The sequence below is a fragment of the Fusarium phalaenopsidis genome (assembly GCF_050370095.1).
Source record: "Fusarium phalaenopsidis strain FUZ10S chromosome Unknown contig_32270, whole genome shotgun sequence".
NCBI classification, from domain to species: domain Eukaryota; kingdom Fungi; phylum Ascomycota; class Sordariomycetes; order Hypocreales; family Nectriaceae; genus Fusarium; species Fusarium phalaenopsidis.
The window spans coordinates 112,302-130,928 of NW_028145421.1; the positions used below are offsets into that span (position 1 = coordinate 112,302).

Sequence of the window (18,627 nt, forward strand, 5' to 3'; positions counted from 1 at the left end):
TCGAAACGATGATGCTCTCCTTCTTATCCAGCCTAATACACGGGATGGGCTCGTAAGATCAAGATGGACGAGCCTCCTACATCATGCAAATGGCCTGACCATGATCCAAGCATCATCTATGTCTAGTGCACACAATCCCACAGCTCAAGAGCCGAAAGTTTTTCCTGCTTCCACAGACTTATAAGGACAGCCATCCCAGTCGCAAGTATTCTATTGCCTTGGTAAGCCAACTCCGTGAGCGATGGCAGACACTTCTTCTAATGCATACCTTGTAGACGTTGGTTCCCCACCAAGAGAGGTGCTTAGATGCACCAGTGTAGAATACGGCAAAGAATATGAGAATACCAGCGATAGCCACCGAGCAGTCCAGCGCCGAGCTTAGAACAAAGTTGAAGCGGCGCCACCAGCTCTCCTTCCTGCTCTTGACGAGGACGCTGAAGAGGAGACCGAACAAGGCCCAGCTCCCATAGTTGGTCCCCGATGCGGGAGGGATGTAGTTTAGTCCACCAAGGAAGAGGGGTACGTGGATCTTGGACAGCCACTTGACCTGCGGGAAGACCCTCTTCCTCAAGAGGTGGACGACAATTGGGAGAACAGCGCCAACGAGGAAGAACCAGAGCAGCGGCCGATATAGAGCGCCCTTCTCGAAGAACCGACGGGGGCCAAGGGCGCCCCAGACCATGCTAGTGTTGAAGTGAGTGCGCGAAAAGGGGCAGGTGAATCCGTTGGGTGCGGTCTTTGGGTTGCAGACGTTGGGGATATGGTCCAGGGCCCAGTTGAGGACGGAAACCTGTCCAAGAGTACCGACGACGAGGCCAACGACTTGAACCACGAAGAGGCTTCTTGGAGGGATCTGGAAATATGGTGTCAGCTAAGAGCTCCGGGAAACTATAGGAGAACAAGTCGAGCACAAACATTGCAGTATATGCCGAGTTTCAGGTCTTGTGCAAAAGCCAGTCCCTTGATGCCTGAAATGTATCCAACGTTAAAGAACCAGATATTGGCCAGAACCTTTCCTTCCCACACATAGCCGGCGATGATGCGACAGAAGATGTCGATTTGAATCTTCATGTTGCTGGTGGCATACACCCAGGCAAGCTGTGTATATAGTCAGCAAGAGAGAGGGCCAATGTGTAAGAGGGAAACTCACTGGGATGAAGAAGATGGCGGATACCGCCATTGCAAATATGACTCCGTACCATCGCAGTTGGACTGGATAATATTCATGCGCAAACAGCCCGACACCCAGGGCAACGAGAGCTGCCGTTGCGTACCACCAGGCCGGGACGTCTTTGTACTGGGGCTGGAGTTTCTGACGAGATGGACCACCTTTGGCTGATAGGCCGTGCCAGTCCTTATGAAACATTATTCTAAAGGCAAGTGCAATCTCCTGGCGCTTTTCGAGGAAGAGCCAGACAAAGAGCGAAGAAATGGTGGCGAACGCAAGACCAAATGTGTTGAGGGCATAAGTGACAGGAAGATAGATCTGCGGTTTCTCGGTGTGAGGTCTTTATCCCAGCATGGGGGGGGGAACGTTGATATCGGTGGACCCGGGGTAAGAACTTACAGGAGAGTACTCTTGGTATTTTTCGAGGTCGAAAGCAAAACCATCATGCTTGTTAATGACCTTAGACACGTTAAAGACCTGGCCCATATTGTCGTAGATTGAGTTGCTCTGCATAGGCAGGTAGGCAGACCACCACGTGTTCGTGTAGTAGAGGGCTGGAGTAACGATGTAGATCCAGAGCACGAGTGAACCCAGAACGTTGAGGATGGCCCAGGTTGGCACAACTAGAGGTGATCCGATGTAGGCGATCTGGCTCCCTAGCACAGTGTCAGCAATCATATCGCATTTATTCGAGTAAGAAGCTGGTACGTACAGTCAAAGGTGAAAGGTAAAACCCCGATGCCACTCTTCATGCCAAAGATCTGGTTGACCACGGGATTTTTCGGGGCTATCCAGCAAACCCACGTGAAGTAGCCCAAGGCTGGGAAAAGAAAGTCTGGAAGCCAGTACCAGCAGAAGGAGGCCATGAATGCCATGAGGAAAAACCGGTATCGGGAAACCGTGCTATTTTTTTGGCCAGTAAGCATACGCAAGGCTCTTGGGTATCTAATCATGGGGGAAACCTACCCTTCTACTTCCTCCTTGCGGGATGAGTGCAGCGCCGCGTTGAGAGCCGTGTTGCCCAAAACACCCGGCCATACAAGGTCTTTCGGCTCCACCACAAGCGAACGGCCCAGTCCTGCCAGGGCAAAGCCATAGAGGATGGTGGTCAGCGTAGCGAGGAGCTCAAACCCCCAGCCGGCATGCAGGCCGTAAAAGACGCGCTGCTCGGTCAGGACATCAGCACTAAGACGGGTGAGGAAGCTAAGGTTTGCCAGTATGTAGATGAGCATGTTTTCCTTTAAAATGTATGTCAGATTAAGTCCCCTGGGAAGTTCTCCCTCGTTCTTCTTCCTTCCATTGCTAGCTTCTACTCACCTTGTAGTTGAATGGACCTGGGTTCAAGCTGTGGCGCTGGCCGAATACCGTGACGCCCCAGTCTGGGACGACGTACTGCCACGCCTTGCCGATAGGGTAGGCTAGGAATTGGATAGCCGATTGGGACAAGCTAACGGATGGGAAGCGCAGGGTGTAGAGAGTGTTGACGCCACTGCCCACGAGACAGAATGCGATGCCGATAGTCCACATGCGGATGGTGAGGCATGGTAGACTTGGGTCATCGGGACGGAAGTCAACGCCTGCCGCGCTCAGGACCTCTTCGACAGATTTCCCTGTCAAGTAAAATCAGTGTCAGAGCCATTCTAGGTTTGTACAGCTCAAACTCCCATCTTACCTGAAGATGTCTCTGTCCGAGCAAACTCTGGCTGCTCGCTACTCAAATCTGGTTCGGGGGAGGATTTGTCAACCGCAGTCATCTTGAATGATAATGCAAGGGAATGTGCACTCTCTAGGTGGCACAGATGCTGATTGATTAAGATCAGATAAGATGGCGGCCGAGGCCAAGATATCTATTCCCAAGATCCGCCAAGTCGGTACCACGGAAGAAGGGCCCCATCCACGAGGCTCGAGAATGGGATACGCCACACTCTGTGGGGGTCCAGTTTGGGGGCTTTTGTGTGCCGAATGGCCCGATGTTGAAGCATCAAGAGATTTGGTCATGTTCATGTAAGAGGGTGGAAGTCTTGTTGGATTTCTTGGCTCATGGAAGTGGACCAAGAAGGGTTCTAGGTGTACCAACGCCGTTACGAGACAGCGTCCGCCATTGGAGGGGACAGGAGGGGTGGGTGATATTGCCCAAGTACAACTACGATTCTCGCTCGCCCTCTACCTTACAAGGCAAGAAAACACTCTGATTAAGGTCCCAAAACCCAAGCTTCCTTCGACAGTCGGCCGATCGTTCGGAATGAAGCTGCCGTCTGCTCGGCACTGCCGTCAATTTCGAAGTGGAGCGGCATCCAAAAGTGGGTAATTCCTTTCCTCATCTTGACTAGAATTGAAGGAGGCCAAGACCCGAACAAGTGCCGTTGTTTCCGTCGCGTGCTATACGAACTAAAGCTGACCTTGCAACGAGGCGCAGCAATAAATAAATCCACACATCGAGCTGATTACAGACTAGATTGGATGGGTTAAGCGATCCGAGTGGGATAAGATTAGATGGTTGTACCAAGTGAACTTCGACAGTCTTGAGCGCATTTTCCAACTCGTCTTTTCGTTTATCAATCTTACTATCCTAACCATTCTAGACGGCTAGCACGCCATTCGCTTCCTGTTTGTCAATGTCACAGCATAAACACCTTTGCGTGAAGAGTCATTGCATGTTCACTCGAGCCCCGAGGCTCGTCATCTTGACAGATGAACGAACAGTTGCCTTACCCTTGCTATGTTTCGCTTTTGACGGTTCGACATTACCGGTTGACGAATCAATTCAAGCTAGCAAAGAGAGAGTGTATGGCTTCCAAGGCTGACAAGGTTCTCGGTCTCCATTGCAGACATAGCAACGTGTCTACTGCTTTGTGAAAAAAAAAAAAAAAAAAAAAATTACTGGCACTTGGAGGCAATCCTGCTTGCGTAGTCGGGCTTCTGTTTTCACACGAGCCGCGGGAATAAAGAAGTGAAATGAGCAACGTTGAAGCTGCGAAACCTTTCGAGTCTTGAGTTCAACCACAGATTTTAGCGAGGTACCGCGCATGTCGCTGGATGGACGCTTATGCACGGTAGAAAGGGGAGAAGACCCACTAAGGAACTCGTAGAGTACTTGGCGCTGTTTAGCACTCATGATTGGCTTAAAAGAATAGTCCGCCCCCGTATCTAGCCCCGCTGTAGGGTACCTCGGTCACTTTTGCCGATGGAAGAGAGTGCTATTAGAGAGCAACTTCAAGAGCAGAATACAGAATAAATATGGAAGTTAATAAGTCGTCTCACTCATGGCCTCCTCTCCTGGCGTTGGGATGAATTGGATGACGACTTGACATGGTTGAATGGTCGAGATGCTCTGAAGAGCAACGTGTAATCAAGAGGTGAACACCATGCAGAGGCGCAGGCAAAGATCTCAACGGAGTATTAGTCCCGCCACAACAGGATAAGATAAGATAAGGTTATTAAGGCCCCACAGGCACGTGATATGTGATAGAGTGACTAACCTTCTACCTTTTTTTCTCTCGCACCTAAAAGTGATCTCGCGATAGCCTCACTTCCTCCTCAAGGTAAACACAGGTCATACCGCAACAAAGAATCTCAACATAGCCAAGATGTCGGCCAATATATGTCTTTTGGGAACTATTGCACTATGACGAGACAGTGATGGTCACGCTAGTATTGCATGAATTTTGACGCGATACTTAGGGGATTTCTAATTAATGAGCTGTGTGAGAAGCAATAAGGGGCTGCGAGGATACCGCAACCAAATGTATAGCTATATATGTATATATTAACCCTGATTAAACTATAGACTCCCTAGCTGACCTCTTATCTGTCCTCTCTGTCCAGACCACAATAATAACAAAGCCAACTGCTAAAGAACACATCAAAGCCAAGATAGACATCCACCATCCAAAACCAATATTTGATATGGCAACAGGCGACACGACGGTGCCAATAGCGGCCAGGATGTTGCGGATCAAGTTCAAATCAGCTACGACAGAAGCACCAACTTCCGGCTTGATATCGACAAGGAAGGGCATGATAGTGGTGGTGACGAGCATGAGTCCCAGTCCGAACATGAAAGCACCAACCAGAGGGGCGACCCAGAATACCTTGTGCTCAACCAGCCACCCGTAGATGAGCAGTCCAGCCGGGACAAAGCCGACCCCGTACCACACCGTCTTGATTCTCTCAACAGGACGAAGCTCGCCATCGTGGGTGAGCTGGTACTGGCGTAGCTTAGCGTCGCTCAACTTGCCGCCAAGGATGCTCCCGATTGCGTATCCCAGACAGTTGCTGATATAGCAAAGGCCAATCTCAATGGCGGAGAAGTTGTAGGGCGGCGCCGAGTAAGCGTAGGGGAGCGTTGTGTTAAAGCAGTAGAGACTGGCGAAGCAGATGCTCACATAGGCGATGGTCAAGGCGATAGATGGCACCAGCAGGAGCCGCAACTTGGGCAGCGGAGCCAGTGCATCGCGCTTGACTGTCTTGTACCACAGCATCTCCTGCTCTTGCTGACCCTCGGCGGTTTTGACCATTGTCTCGGGCAGGCACAGCATAGTGAGCATGGCAGCACTGAAGGTAAATATAGCCATGAAATACAAGTTTGAACGCCAGCCAAGCCATACTTGCAAGGCACCTCCAATGATCGGAGCAATCAGAGGCCCGATCAGAGTCCCCAGGTAGAACCACCCTAGGGCCGATCCACGCTCGGTCGAGATATAGATATCGCTAATAACACCAGCGCCAACGCTCTGCGCGGATGAGCAACCCAGCGCCTCAACAAGTCGAAATATAATGATCAGGGACAGCGAGTTGGAAACGGCACAGACGATGACAGCCGCCGTCGAGATGAGAAAGCTTGCCACCAGCACAGGCCGGCGGCCGTACTCCTGACTCAAGGTACTCCACCACAACGGAGCAATCGCTAGGCCTAGGAGGAAGACGGTCGTAGTCAGGGCGACCTTGGTCTCCGTGGTGTGGAAGTAGTCCACCAAGGTTGCAAAGGATGGGAAGAGGATGCATGAGGCAAAGGGTGCTGTGAAAGCCGACAGAGTAATGATGGCGACGATAGCACGCTTCTGCCATATGGAGTGACTCTTTGGGTCCTCAAGTCTTCGTACGAAGCAGAGGCTATCAAACCATGGTTGCGCTGGCCGCGTGCACTTCTCGGTGGATGTGGTTTCTGACATTGTTTGCGATTTGTTCTGATTCTTCTCTGAGGGAAACTTGAATGTTATCAAGAAGTGAGGTGAAAGCTTGCTTGTTGTGAGATTGTTGTGAATAATAAAGAAATAACCCATACGCATAACGTACATGTATAGCGAGCCGGACAGCAAGCGAACCAGACACTTTTTTTAACCTTTAAGATAGAAATTACTATAAAAACATAATAAACTATTTAATTAATTAAAATTACTCGCTATACTCTTCCCTAGATGTCTTAATCACTACCTAATATATTCTTGCATTATAACCGGGCTTGCCGTAGATACTATAATGCCGAACCCCCGGTCGCGCTGACCTCCCTTGATTACTACTTCTCGACGATTCTGCCACTACCTGCGTATCCATATCCATCTAATTAATTGCTTGCCTTCCTTCCTCTATTATTATTACCTCTCTTTTCTATAGTCAGGTCCTTTTTGCCCTCCGGCGCCGGCTTAGTATCTCATTTGCCTATTTAAGTTCTTTAACCCTAGCCTTAAGTAAGGCAACCTTATGCATAACTATCTTTATTCCCTTAGAAGAAGACCATATAGCTTCTAAAATTGACTCTGGGGAGCTACTTTTATGCCTTATAACTTATCTCTCGAGGTAATCTAACTAAGATTAAGCCTTAAGCATAGTCTTTGGGGTCTTTAAAACCTAAGGGGTCAATGGTTTAATTACCTCCTTAGCTAGTATTAGAGTCTATAGCTATATATTAAGCTTCGAGATAATACTTTCTAGGTTAAGAGGAATAAGCCTAGCCTCTCTAAAGGCTAACTTAATATTTTTTTTTATTATAGTAGCTTAAAATGCGATATAAAAGGCTAAAAAGAACTTAGTCTTTAAAATATAAGTTATAAAGTATTTAATTAAATGCTTTATTTCTTAGCTATAAGTATTCTTAAGTATATTAAAGCACTTAATATTAAGGGGCTAAAATATATAAAATAAATAAGGTAGTATATAAAGCCTAATAATCTTCTTCTCCTTATAATATCTCTTAAATTTAATTAAATAATAATTTTCATAGCCATCAAGGATTAAAAGATAATAGCGACTATTTAATCGCTTAGCTATATACTAGTTAAAGTGCTTAAGCCACTCAAGACCGGTCTCGTTATCGGTCTAGCCATTTTGGGTCGTTGCAATAGCCCAATCGCCCGGGAGGTTACTATCCCGGTACCAGTTGGCGAGGTGATATTGGCCGGCACCGATGATGAACGGCGCGATCGCTTGGCCATCCGCATTGATCGCCTGAATGACCGTAATCTATTCCTGGTTTCCGGGCTGCACTGATTTTAGCTTTCTACGCCTATCTATGCCTATAATAACCATTCCGCTCTGAATTATACCTATCATAAAGCTAGTCTCATTAATATTATAGAAATTATTTAATCAGATGCCATACTTCGCGATTATATTCGCTATAAGTATAAACTAATTACAGATAATAGCTAGATCTTTATACTTAGCTCTCTAGTAGTTATACTTCTGAAAAAAACGCGTCTTAAGGTCTAGGTGTCGCCTAACGAAGTTTGAAGCCCAATGCGCGCCAACTAGTGGCGCGTCGCGGTCGGCAAGTAATTAATTAGCTATTTCCTTCATACCATGAAGCCGGGGGGGAAATCCTCGCGAATCTAGGTCGAGAATAAAGTAAATAAGGATCTATTCCTCTAGATCAGATAGTCGGCGTGAATTAGGAATAGTATTAACTCGGGCTTGGATGCCATTATATCGGTCAAACAGTATTAAATGCTTGACTTGGTAGAGCTTTGCGGCACCTCTAAGACTTAGTTTTGGTGTATTTTGATGGGCTTGAAGTGCAAGAAGGATTCTAGCCTCTTTATTAGACTATGACATGCTGGGTGGTTAAGAATCAATTGATCAAATAGAGATAATGTAGGTTGAGGGATTTTTTGTCCGGTTCGCTTGCTGTCCGGCTCGCTATACATGTACGTTATGCCTATATATATATGCAGCCATGGTGAAAGATGATCTCATTGCAAGATAAACCCGGGGATTCGGGTTTTCAGGTCTCGGGAATTTCATTCGAAATGTTCGATCCAGCCACGTCTGACTCGTCAAGCCACTGTGCCCGGACCAAGGACCTATAACCAATACCGTTCAGAAGAGCGGGTAAATCGGCGGCAGGATAAGCAGTGTGAACCCTGACACTGAGGGCGATAAGGATAACCAAAACCTGGAACTGGAAGCACCCTCTCGGCTTGTCCGTGTTATATCCACTGAGTACGAGACTTTTTGACCAATTTCACCTAGAGACTGTGTTACTAATAAGCCACATGTGCTGACGCATGCGGGATTTTTGTTCGGGAATATATCTACGTATTAGCCTCTAGTTATATTCCCGACCACCCTTGACCTATAATCCCGATACCACCGACTCTCGCCAATCCACTCGACGCTGAAAATGAACAAAAGCTGCGTCAGCTGTGCCAGCTCAAAGATCCGATGCGATCTTGGCACAAAAGGTTCGCCCTGCTCACGATGCAAGTACAAAGATTTGCCGTGCGTCAGGGCTGGACGTAAGAAGCGAACAAGAAAAACGACGGCGACCCCGGCCACGACCATCATCAGCCCCGTTCCATCACCACAGACGGGCAGCCAGAATACCAATCCAGGGCCATCACATGGGGAAAATGCCGACCTCCCGTTCCTCGACACACCGTCAGTGGGTGACATCGACTTATCTCAGCTTGTAGACATTGAAAGCATGTTTGACATGAGCTCTTGGACATGGAGCCCGGAGGATATGGCATCTATACTCGGCGAGACCGGCATACCCCAAAGCCATGGTTCATGGCCGGTATCCCCGGGAATTCCAGTCACAAGAGAAGGATTCCTGTGCCCAGATACGTTCCGCCTCCCAGCCAACTATACTCTGGACCTTGACAGCCCAGAGACCATCCCAGTGCATCGGCTTGAGACGTTGGCGAGACTCTTCTTTTCTCATTTCCATTATTTCATACCTCTATTACATATCCCGACATTCTGTCTTGCCTCGTCCGCTCCGGTCCTCGTTCGAACGATATGTTTCATTGGCGCTGGTTTTGACAGTGACCCATCATCCACATCGGACGCCAGGTTGTTGTATGGATCCCTTCCATCATTGCTTGCTAAATGCTGTATCTTCTCCAATGGGAAGTCGCCAACCTTTGAAGAGCTGCAGGCTTTGGTGCTACTGCAGTTTGCTACAGTGGCAAATGGTGGAAGTGCCGAGAGGGCTGCAGCGCGGCTTTTGCACCCTCTACTCGTCGCGGCAATACGGCACGAAGGGCTCCTTAAGGTCCACGGAGAGTGCACGCGCGCGGCGCGGAACGCGCAGTTCTGGAAGCCATGGATCCAAAAGGAGTCGAACAAGAGGGTTCTCTGGGGCGTCTACGCCGTCGACTGCTACCAGTCGATACTCTGCGGCAGCAAACCCCTCCTCTCTCCGACAGACACGAGGGCGTCTTTTCCGTGCGACGATGAGAGCTGGACCGCTTGCTCAGCCTCTTTGTGGGCTGCACTTCCGGCGCAGGATCCGTCGAGCTGTTTCCTATCCTCGGTCAAGGATTTGATGATGGGCCAAGCCCCTGCCGAGTCAAACATGACCATGTTTGGCATGAATCTGCTTATTCTGGCCGTGAACGCGTTGCTGCTGGAAGCCCAGACTTCAGTATTGCCAGTTGACACTTCTGCCCTGGACCAAGCGTTGCAGACATGGTTTGCATCTTGGGAACAGTTCCGAGGACAGCCTCACATTCGCTCTGCTAGAACAGCAAGCTCCAATCTCATCTCAAACAGTTTGTCATTGTATTACTTGGCAGCTCACTTTTTGAGAAATGGACGTCCTATCCTTGATAATCAAGCTTATCTAGAAACGTCTGCGGATTCTAGGAACCCTCTCATAATTAGAGAACAGGCGTACCAAGAGGAAATGACGCGGTGCGTTAAGAGGATTCTTGGCGACTTCCAGGAGGCGTAAGAGCGGGATATTAATTGCATCATAAGTAGAGACCAAAAGAGAGAATAGAGAAGATTACATGACTGACTCATGCCTGGTCGGGTGCCAGACCGACGTCACACTCCTTCGTTCTCATGAAGCTATCTATTCGTTCAGTTATCCCATCAAGGGCCGGCTTAGACTATAACAAAGAACACAATATTAAATAAGACTTCCTAGCTAAGAAGCGGAATCGGGGTCTATTTCTCATTGATATTGCCAGGTAAGTATGTATTGATCCTAACCTACCTTACCAAAGGCACTGCCAACTTACTCCTCGAATAGTTAAGCGGACAATGGCTTTGTTGCCTTGAGGGTAAATATAATAGCGCTGTTTGCTTCCTCCGTGTCATTCCATTTTAACGAGTAGACCCCTTTGACGTCCGAGGGTATCCCCTGCCATAGAGAAACCAACCCTCCATTCATGGACGCAAAAGCGATCGTCCCGTAGAAGGAGAATCCACCGGTGACGAGGTTAGAAGTTCCGTTGCTTGTAGAATTGACGAGTTGAACGTCGTGCGATGGCGCGGCGGTGCTGGGAATGGCGAAGGTGAGGTTGGACCAGGTTGGCTGAGCATCATCGGCCAGGGCAGTGGTGTTCGGAGAGCAAGACCATTGGCCGTCATGAGACACAACTGTTGAATTTGTTAGACTTGATGCGTTCTACCAAGTATTATGTAGGTTTTGGTGTATGACTTACGGATGATAGGAGCAGCCTGGACATCGTCTAGTAGTGAAGGCTCGCCGGCGTAGACGTGTTCTACGATATGGATTAGCGAGGGAATCGGACTGAACAGGTATACCTACCTCCATCGGAGAACAGAACTAGACCACCCACATCCTCGCCATATGCGTAGAGCTGGAATGGCCCGTCTGGCGTTGCTGCATTGGCACAGGCAACGGGCGAGGCGGCAGCCAAGCACAAAAGAAGGAACTCCGTGACACGCATTATTGTTTGCTTGCAGAACGGAAGAAGTCCAAAGGGGGAATATGACAACAAGGAATATCAGACAGTATGTAGGTTCCGGATGAGAGCGCTGAGGCGGCACAAGAATAGTTAAAATACGTTCTGCTCGCAAGTCCTCGCATCTATCGTGACCTAGCCCAAGCCCCTAATTCAGACCCAGATCCCGTCATCTCTCAGCCCCACACACATACTACGTTACAGCGACCGCGGGACTGAGTAGGCGAAGTCCAAGTCGCTTGGCAACTATAGCATAGTGGTTATAATCTGGAATAGGTTACTAAGAGGAATAACCGCGGGCTTGCCGCTGAAGACGCAATAGACGCGTAAGCATTCGGTAGTTGGCCCAACTTTCTAACACGGACGTACCCCTTCACGATGTCACCTAGGCGGGTTACATACTAGGGTCTGTCCGATAGGGTATGGGTCCTTTTACACCCGGAAATTTTTCCCACGGTATATGTTTCACTGTATCCTGGATATCTTGTGAGGCTGCTGGGATATATGTTGATTGAGTTTGAGGCCTCACCAGCAAAGTGCCAATGCGGGAAGTAACCAGCTCCACCCCCACAAGCATTGCCTCGTCATCACATTACGTAGCTGGACCCTGTCTCTGCCTTCAACGCGACTCAGGTCAACCTTGTTACCGCGATAAACGTCGTAGTAATGGTATGATTGTAACTGGGCGGTTTGCCTTGCATACCCACCAGCGTCATGATGTTGCGGTCCGTGGTGGCCAGGTATTCCATATAGGCAAGTCCGCCGAGGATAACTCAAGTGTAGTATCACCGGCTTCAGCGTAAACCTACCACGTACGTAGTATTCAGCTCAGTTTCAGTAATTTGATAGCTATGTTGCACTCAGTAAACGCGGATACTCCGTGGGAAGAACCTGGCCAAGGCTGGAGCAGGCTCACAACTCTAAGACAACCCAAGTACAAATGGCATACCTTCCGCCCAATAAGTCCTAGAGACAGACACTATCTACACCTCAATCACGGTCAAGAACTGTAACAAGATTCTACACTGCCTCCGCGACAGTGTTCCTGCGGTGCTGTGTCAACCCAAGATCTCTGCTTTCCTGGGTTTCCGTTTGCAGCATCCTCTCACACATTCTGATTTGTCAACTCCCTCATTCTTTTCTCAGATTTCCTAACTCATCATGCATTATCTTTCGTACATTGTTTTGGCCGCGGCAAAGCTGGCTTCAGCCCTTCCCAGTTCCAACTCCGTTCAACCTGCCAGCATACAGCGTCGTGCGGCCTGTGAGGGCAACACTGCCACCACCCGCACTCAATGGTGTGACCTGGACATTTCAACAGACTATTGGACCGAACCTGTCGACACTGGTGTCACTAGGGAATATTGGCTCGATATAAGCGACACGACAGTCTCCCCGGATGGCCGATCGCGATCTGCTATGGCCATCAATGGCAGCATCCCTGGTCCTACGTTATTTGCCGATTGGGGAGACAATATGGTTATCCACGTTACCAACTCGCTAACGACATCGCTTAATGGCACTTCTCTCCACTGGCATGGCATTCGACAGAATTATACAAATCAGCACGATGGCGTTCCCGCAATTACCCAATGTCCCGTTGCTGTGGGTGACACTATTACCTATTCATGGAAGGCAACACAGTACGGCACCAGCTGGTACCATTCTCACTTTGGCCTACAAGCCTATCAGGGGGTCTTTGGCGGTCTGATTATTAATGGTCCCGCCACAGCGAACTACGACGAGGACTTGGGCGTACTATTCTTGAATGACTGGGACCTCCAGACAGTTGATGAGCTCTACCCGTCCGCTGAACTGAATGGTCCTCCGGCACTTGAGAATGGGCTCATCAACGGCACTAACATCTACACCGATGAGGATGGCAATGAAATCGGCAGCCGATTCAACGTGACTTTTGAGTCGGGAAAGACATACCGCCTGAGGCTTGTCAACGCGGCCGTCGATACGCACTACAAGTTTTCCATCGATAATCACACCCTTACTGTCATCTCTGGTGATCTTGTGCCCGTTGAGCCTTATAAGGCTACTCACGTGGACGTGGCGATGGGTAAGCCAAACTCACATAGCTCATACCTCTCGACCCCATTGCTCACGCAGTTCTCTTCTAGGTCAACGCATCGATGTGGTTGTCACAGCTGATCAGGCTGCCACTTCTGGTAGCTTCTGGTTGCGGGCTATCCCCCAGTCTGCGTGCTCTGACATTACCAACGGCGACAATGTCCGCGGTATTGTATACTATGGAGACAGCACCGCGATCCCAGAGACAACGGGCCATATTTACACAGATAGCTGTGGTGATGAAACGCCCAACATGGTGCCCGCTGTCCCAAAGAATGTCGAGGGGGCAAACTGGAGCGACTTTGAGGATGCGGCCGTTGGGCGTAACAGCGCAGGGCTCTTCAAGTGGACGCTCAACACCACCTCGTTCTTGGTCGATTGGGCAGAGCCAACCCTCGAGTCCATCATAGGTGGCGTTACTGAGTACACGACCCAAAACGCCGTCATAGAGTTCTCAAGCTTTCAGTGGGTGTACCTGGTTGTCCAGACGGCCATCCCAGTCCCGCATCCGATTCACTTGCACGGCCACGACTTCTTCATCTTGGCTCAAGGTTCCGGCACGTACGACTCTTCGACTGTGAAACTGAACACGGACAACCCCCCTCGCCGGGATACGGCCATGCTGCCGGCATCGGGATACCTCGTCATGGCATGGGAGACGGATAACCCTGGTGCGTGGCTCATGCATTGCCACATCGGGTGGCACGTGTCTGAGGGCTTTGCATTGCAGTTTATCGAGCGGGTGGATGAGATTCCCGTAATAGTCCAAGAGGATCTCTTATCGGATGTGTGCACCGAGTGGGTTGCGCATAGGGATGGTTATGCAATTGTCCAGCATGACTCGGGTGTGTAGGCGCAGAACCAACCACAACACCAAAGAATGCAGGCTGTAGACATCACTAGCATCTCGACAAACACATGCATCAAGGGACCATGAGTTACTAAAAAAAAGAGTAAAGATAAGAGACACCTTTAATAGCCTCTATTGCGATGGCTTTTACTTCTAAAATGAGTTTCTTTTTGTCCTGCGAGTAATACATAAGTTATCTGATCTTCTTTACACGACTATTAATAAACATTTGAGAACTTACAGAATTTGGCTACAAATAACCTTGTCTCTGTTCTGCATTCTGAATCTGTCCAACCCAGCTGAGTCTGTACTTAACATTCAGCTCTGCAACAGGCGTTGATTCCAAAGGCGTTGTGTCGTCCAACGTCCCGCCTTGAATAAATACTTGATCATCCGGAGCCGGTGAGCTTCCCGTGAGGCCTGCGAAAATGGGGCTGCCACATGTGGGACAAAAATGAAGCCAAACTTCAAAGCCTTCATCGAAGTGTGTGGCTTGGTAAACTTTTAATTCCCCGCTTTTTAGAGTGAAGGCTGAATATAGAATTGTCACATTGTGAGAGGTTGTTCCGCCCGTGATTTTGCGACAGACACGACAGTGGCATAACAAAGGCTGCCATCAACCGGTCAGCATCGACATGTAACACCCGAAGTGGAATGACAGGACAGATGTTGCTCGTGTTGACGCAAGGCATAGGAATTGACGGTATTGGTTAGAACTGGAATTATCGTCATCTCACCTTGGCCGCTTGTTCGTCGGAGATGTCTATCGCGTAACGTACTGCACCACATAGACAACTGCCGTGTAACATTATGGTGGAAGCCTGTTTGTCTGATAACATTTTTCTTTGAAGAAGAGCGATGAAAGTTGAAACTGCAGGGGGGGAGCGGTTGTCTGTTGACTTGAAAGAGGGCGAGGTGCGTGCAAACTAGGCGTCTGAGACATATCTTTATAGCTAGCAGAATCTGGGGGCTTTCGACCAGTAATCGGAACTGGTTGGGATTTGTAAGCCAACGGGGCTGGCGGAGATAATTGAATTGGAGCTAACGTGTTTTTGGACATCTATCAAGGCTACTTTCTGCTTCATCAAGCTGCCCCTTCAAGGATAACTAACCTGTGCTCATAGATGTAGCGGCTACAACCCTTGCCCCCCCCCCCCCCCCCAACGAACCGTCAAACCTCGTCGCGGCAGTTCCTGGTTCCATTGACACGTCACTCTCTGGCCAAGGTGGAGTCACTTGCATGGACGAACCAAGGTCTCGCCGAGATGCGACATGGTGGATCAAGAATTCAAGATGTGCCTCTCATGGCCCGTGGACAGACACGGAGATCGGAAGGCCGAAGCTCCGATATTTTGAGGTTCCGTCCGGAGACATGACCGCGAGTGGAGCGAGAGGTCCGTGGTCCCACTTTAGACAGATGAGACCGGGTTCTTGTAGTATACAAGGGTGATCCAATTTAGCCCAGTAGAGAACGAAATACCGCCCGATCCCCCTCTCCTGTTCACTTTGTCATTTCCTAGGATGCTATCCTAGATCGACTATTGGCATGACCATGGGGAAGTACTTAAGAGTTGTCCCTGTACTTTCTGATAGTAGATAACTCTTCCTCTCTCTCACTTCCATTCTGTGTTGCTCCCAACACCATGTGGCTTTCTCAGTTCTTGGTCGTTTCTGCCGCTATGGCCATTGCTTGCGCAATGCCAGTTCTTCAACGGCAGATATCCAATTCTCGACTGCTTTTTGACTCTACGCGAGGAGGCTTTTTTGAAAATGTCTTTACGCGTTCAAATGGACATTTACTCCTTACTACATTCGACCAGGGGCGTATATACTCTTTGGATCCGTCCTCTCCAAACCCAGAGCCCCAGCTTGTCGCTCAGATCCCTGGTAGCAACAGCTCTTTCGGGATTAGTGAGATATCGCCAGAAGTGTTTGCCATCAGCAGCGGAAACTATATCATATCGGACTTCCGCTTCATAAGAGGCTCCGCGAAAATCACGACTCTTGATCTCACCAGAGGATTCCGTGAGGGACGGAAGCCTGTCATGAGGACCGTCGCGCAGGTTGCCAACACGACCAGCTGGTTCAAATTACGGCAGATGGTAACCAGACCATTCTTCTCGATGACAACACAGATTTGATACCCAGGTTTCCGACGGTAGTTGCGCTCAGCAAGGACGAGCAGACGGTATATCTGGTCACTGGACGTTCGTCCACAGACCCTTCTAAAGGTGGCCAGATTATCGAGGTCAAAGTTTAGGGTTACTACTTCTCTTTGGGGCTGGCGAGGGGGAGGGCTATTGGCGCTGTATGGCCGCGGCTTAGCTCAGGTATCAGGCTGTAAAAGTAGGATCGTTCGCGTTTCGTGACTGCAAGCACGGGTTGCCAGTATTTTGATGAGGGGAAGGAACCATGGACCTTCCAACTGAAGCAGTACGAACAAATAATGGACCTTGACTTATTCACCCCAGACTTGTGGCGGCTCCCATGTGTAGTAGAAGACAAGCTCAGGACTGTTTGATCGTGGAGTTGACAAACAACACCCACCTGATAACTCGGGAGGAGCAACATGACCCCTTATTGTCCTTTCGACACCGCCCAGCCACTACGAGCTGAATCACTTTGCGCTGGGGCATTAGTGCGTTGGTGCCAAGCCCATCGCTTCTCATCAAATTTTTTTGTCACTGAAGCTCGAACTTGGGTAGCAATAAATAAAAGGGTAGAATAGAGGTTTAGGCCTTACAAGGGGTCATGCTAACACTTAAGCTTCCACGTGTCCACCGCTTTCATCAGTCTCACGGGTGCTTAGTCGGTCCCGAACCTGCAAAAGTCCCCGGGAACTTACTCGCCCTTCCTGCACAGAGGGCGCAGACGACAGACATTCTAGATCAGGAGGCAAGTGAAGTAGAGCCCGCCTCACTCGCTTGGGAGGCCATCTTTTAAGGTTTTAATTAGCCAATGTAAAACCACCGATTGAGTTTAGACTTCTCACTGTATCCTGGGAGTCAAAGTTCCAATTGGCTCGGCTATATCTTCCTTGCACTAACCCGGAAATCCGGAGCCCTGGTCCCTGGCGATTGTCAAACCACATCCAGGATTCGGCCTAACTTGAGCATGCCGCGCCGCTTACATCACAGAGGCCTTTTCTGTGTTCTTTACTCCGATTCGCATGATGTACCACGATTTCCAGGGTTATTTATATCCTTCATTATGGATGCTACGCAAGCGGCACCGGGTTTGGTATGGGCAGTTGTATGCCCACGCCAAGCTCACGGCGCCGCCTCTTCACGGAGCGCCAGCTGTCGTATGCGTGCCGCGACGGGGGCACTGCCTCCGATCGTGTCCACGCAGGTGCTTACCCTAGCCCTAAAGGCGCCATTAATAACGTGACATATGTCTGAAATCATGCATAGTGACACATGCGCTTTTAATCGTGCTTTTAGTTGAATCATCGTCTTATGTTGCATTCCTTCGTCGTTGCTATAGAAATGGGTGTAATATAATGCGCGTGGGATTAAGGCTCCGGTAATAAGCATGAATCCTTGGAAACACGGGCCGGATAGCTGGGAAATACTGTGAAGTTGTAGAATACTTGTTTGTAGTTAAACGTTTATCCAAATAGTAGTTAAGAACTAGTGTTACTAAACCTTGCTATATAAGAGTGGTTTAATTCCTGTATGGAGAGATATCACTACCATCCTTACCTTGATCCTCACCCTCATCCTTTTCAAGCCCAAGTATCGCCAAGTCATATTCAAGCAACTATCACCACCACCAAGACCGCAGCCATGCGTCCCGCTACTATTCTCAGTGCTCTTGCCCCTGCCCCCTTCCCGACTGCGGCTATAATTAATAACCAGGGCAGCAATGCTACAGTTGCCCGTGGTCATGAGGTTGAGGCCCGCGACGCCACCCCGGCCTATACCAAGCACCTCGAGAAAGGGCATCTCGTTTCTTGCTGGGAAGACGGCAGCGAGATCCTCACTTGGCCTGTTGATAAGGTCGGACACGGCAAAACCTACTACCAGCTCATCGTCGCCAGCCTAGGCAACAAGTACCATGTCCAGTTCTGGAACAGCCAGCCAATCAACGGCTATTGAAAAGTGATTTAACCTCAGAGCATATCCAAAAGTAGATCAAGGCAACCCAGTCAGAGAGATATAGTTTTACACCCAGTCAAGCCAATCATGCCCAATGCCTCTCAACGCAAGAGCCACTATAAAATAAGCTCTGCAGATGCCTCCACGCTCAACACTCTGTCTTAAAATCAACAGCTATACTCTTAAGTTTACCATTACCGCGCCTGGCCTCTCCGTTTTCAAGACTCTCACGAGCGGTACCAACACTTCCTTCCAGGTTACCAAGTCTGGCGA

General features: G+C 49.3%; 5 protein-coding genes across 5 annotated transcripts; 2 read left to right on the plus strand and 3 right to left on the minus strand.

Moving 5' to 3' along the window:
* Positions 1–76: 76 nt before the first annotated feature.
* On the minus strand, positions 77–2,922 carry LRP88_00044 (OPT oligopeptide transporter protein-domain-containing protein; the record flags this gene model as incomplete). Its single annotated transcript, XM_083236764.1, has 9 exons — positions 77–94; positions 269–853; positions 916–1,098; positions 1,151–1,486; positions 1,568–1,824; positions 1,881–2,071; positions 2,135–2,406; positions 2,486–2,778; positions 2,841–2,922. 9 exons carry the CDS (start codon positions 2,920–2,922, stop codon positions 77–79), a joined length of 2,217 nt encoding a protein of 738 aa, XP_083107478.1.
* Positions 2,923–4,944: 2,022 nt separating this feature from the next.
* Positions 4,945–6,339, minus strand: LRP88_00045 (major facilitator superfamily domain-containing protein; the record flags this gene model as incomplete). Its single annotated transcript, XM_083236765.1, has 1 exon — positions 4,945–6,339. The coding sequence occupies one exon, from the start codon at positions 6,337–6,339 to the stop codon at positions 4,945–4,947; it is 1,395 nt and encodes a 464-aa protein (XP_083107479.1).
* Positions 6,340–10,646: 4,307 nt separating this feature from the next.
* LRP88_00046 (uncharacterized protein) lies at positions 10,647–11,310 on the minus strand (the record flags this gene model as incomplete). The annotated part of the gene is made up of 3 exons (XM_083236766.1): positions 10,647–10,996; positions 11,062–11,121; positions 11,169–11,310. 3 exons carry the CDS (start codon positions 11,308–11,310, stop codon positions 10,647–10,649), a joined length of 552 nt encoding a protein of 183 aa, XP_083107480.1.
* Positions 11,311–12,486: 1,176 nt separating this feature from the next.
* On the plus strand, positions 12,487–14,257 carry LRP88_00047 (uncharacterized protein; the record flags this gene model as incomplete). Its single annotated transcript, XM_083236767.1, has 2 exons — positions 12,487–13,393; positions 13,455–14,257. The coding sequence occupies 2 exons, from the start codon at positions 12,487–12,489 to the stop codon at positions 14,255–14,257; spliced, it is 1,710 nt and encodes a 569-aa protein (XP_083107481.1).
* Positions 14,258–18,042: 3,785 nt separating this feature from the next.
* Positions 18,043–18,354, plus strand: LRP88_00048 (uncharacterized protein; the record flags this gene model as incomplete). The annotated part of the gene is made up of 1 exon (XM_083236768.1): positions 18,043–18,354. The coding sequence occupies one exon, from the start codon at positions 18,043–18,045 to the stop codon at positions 18,352–18,354; it is 312 nt and encodes a 103-aa protein (XP_083107482.1).
* Positions 18,355–18,627: the final 273 nt, after the last annotated feature.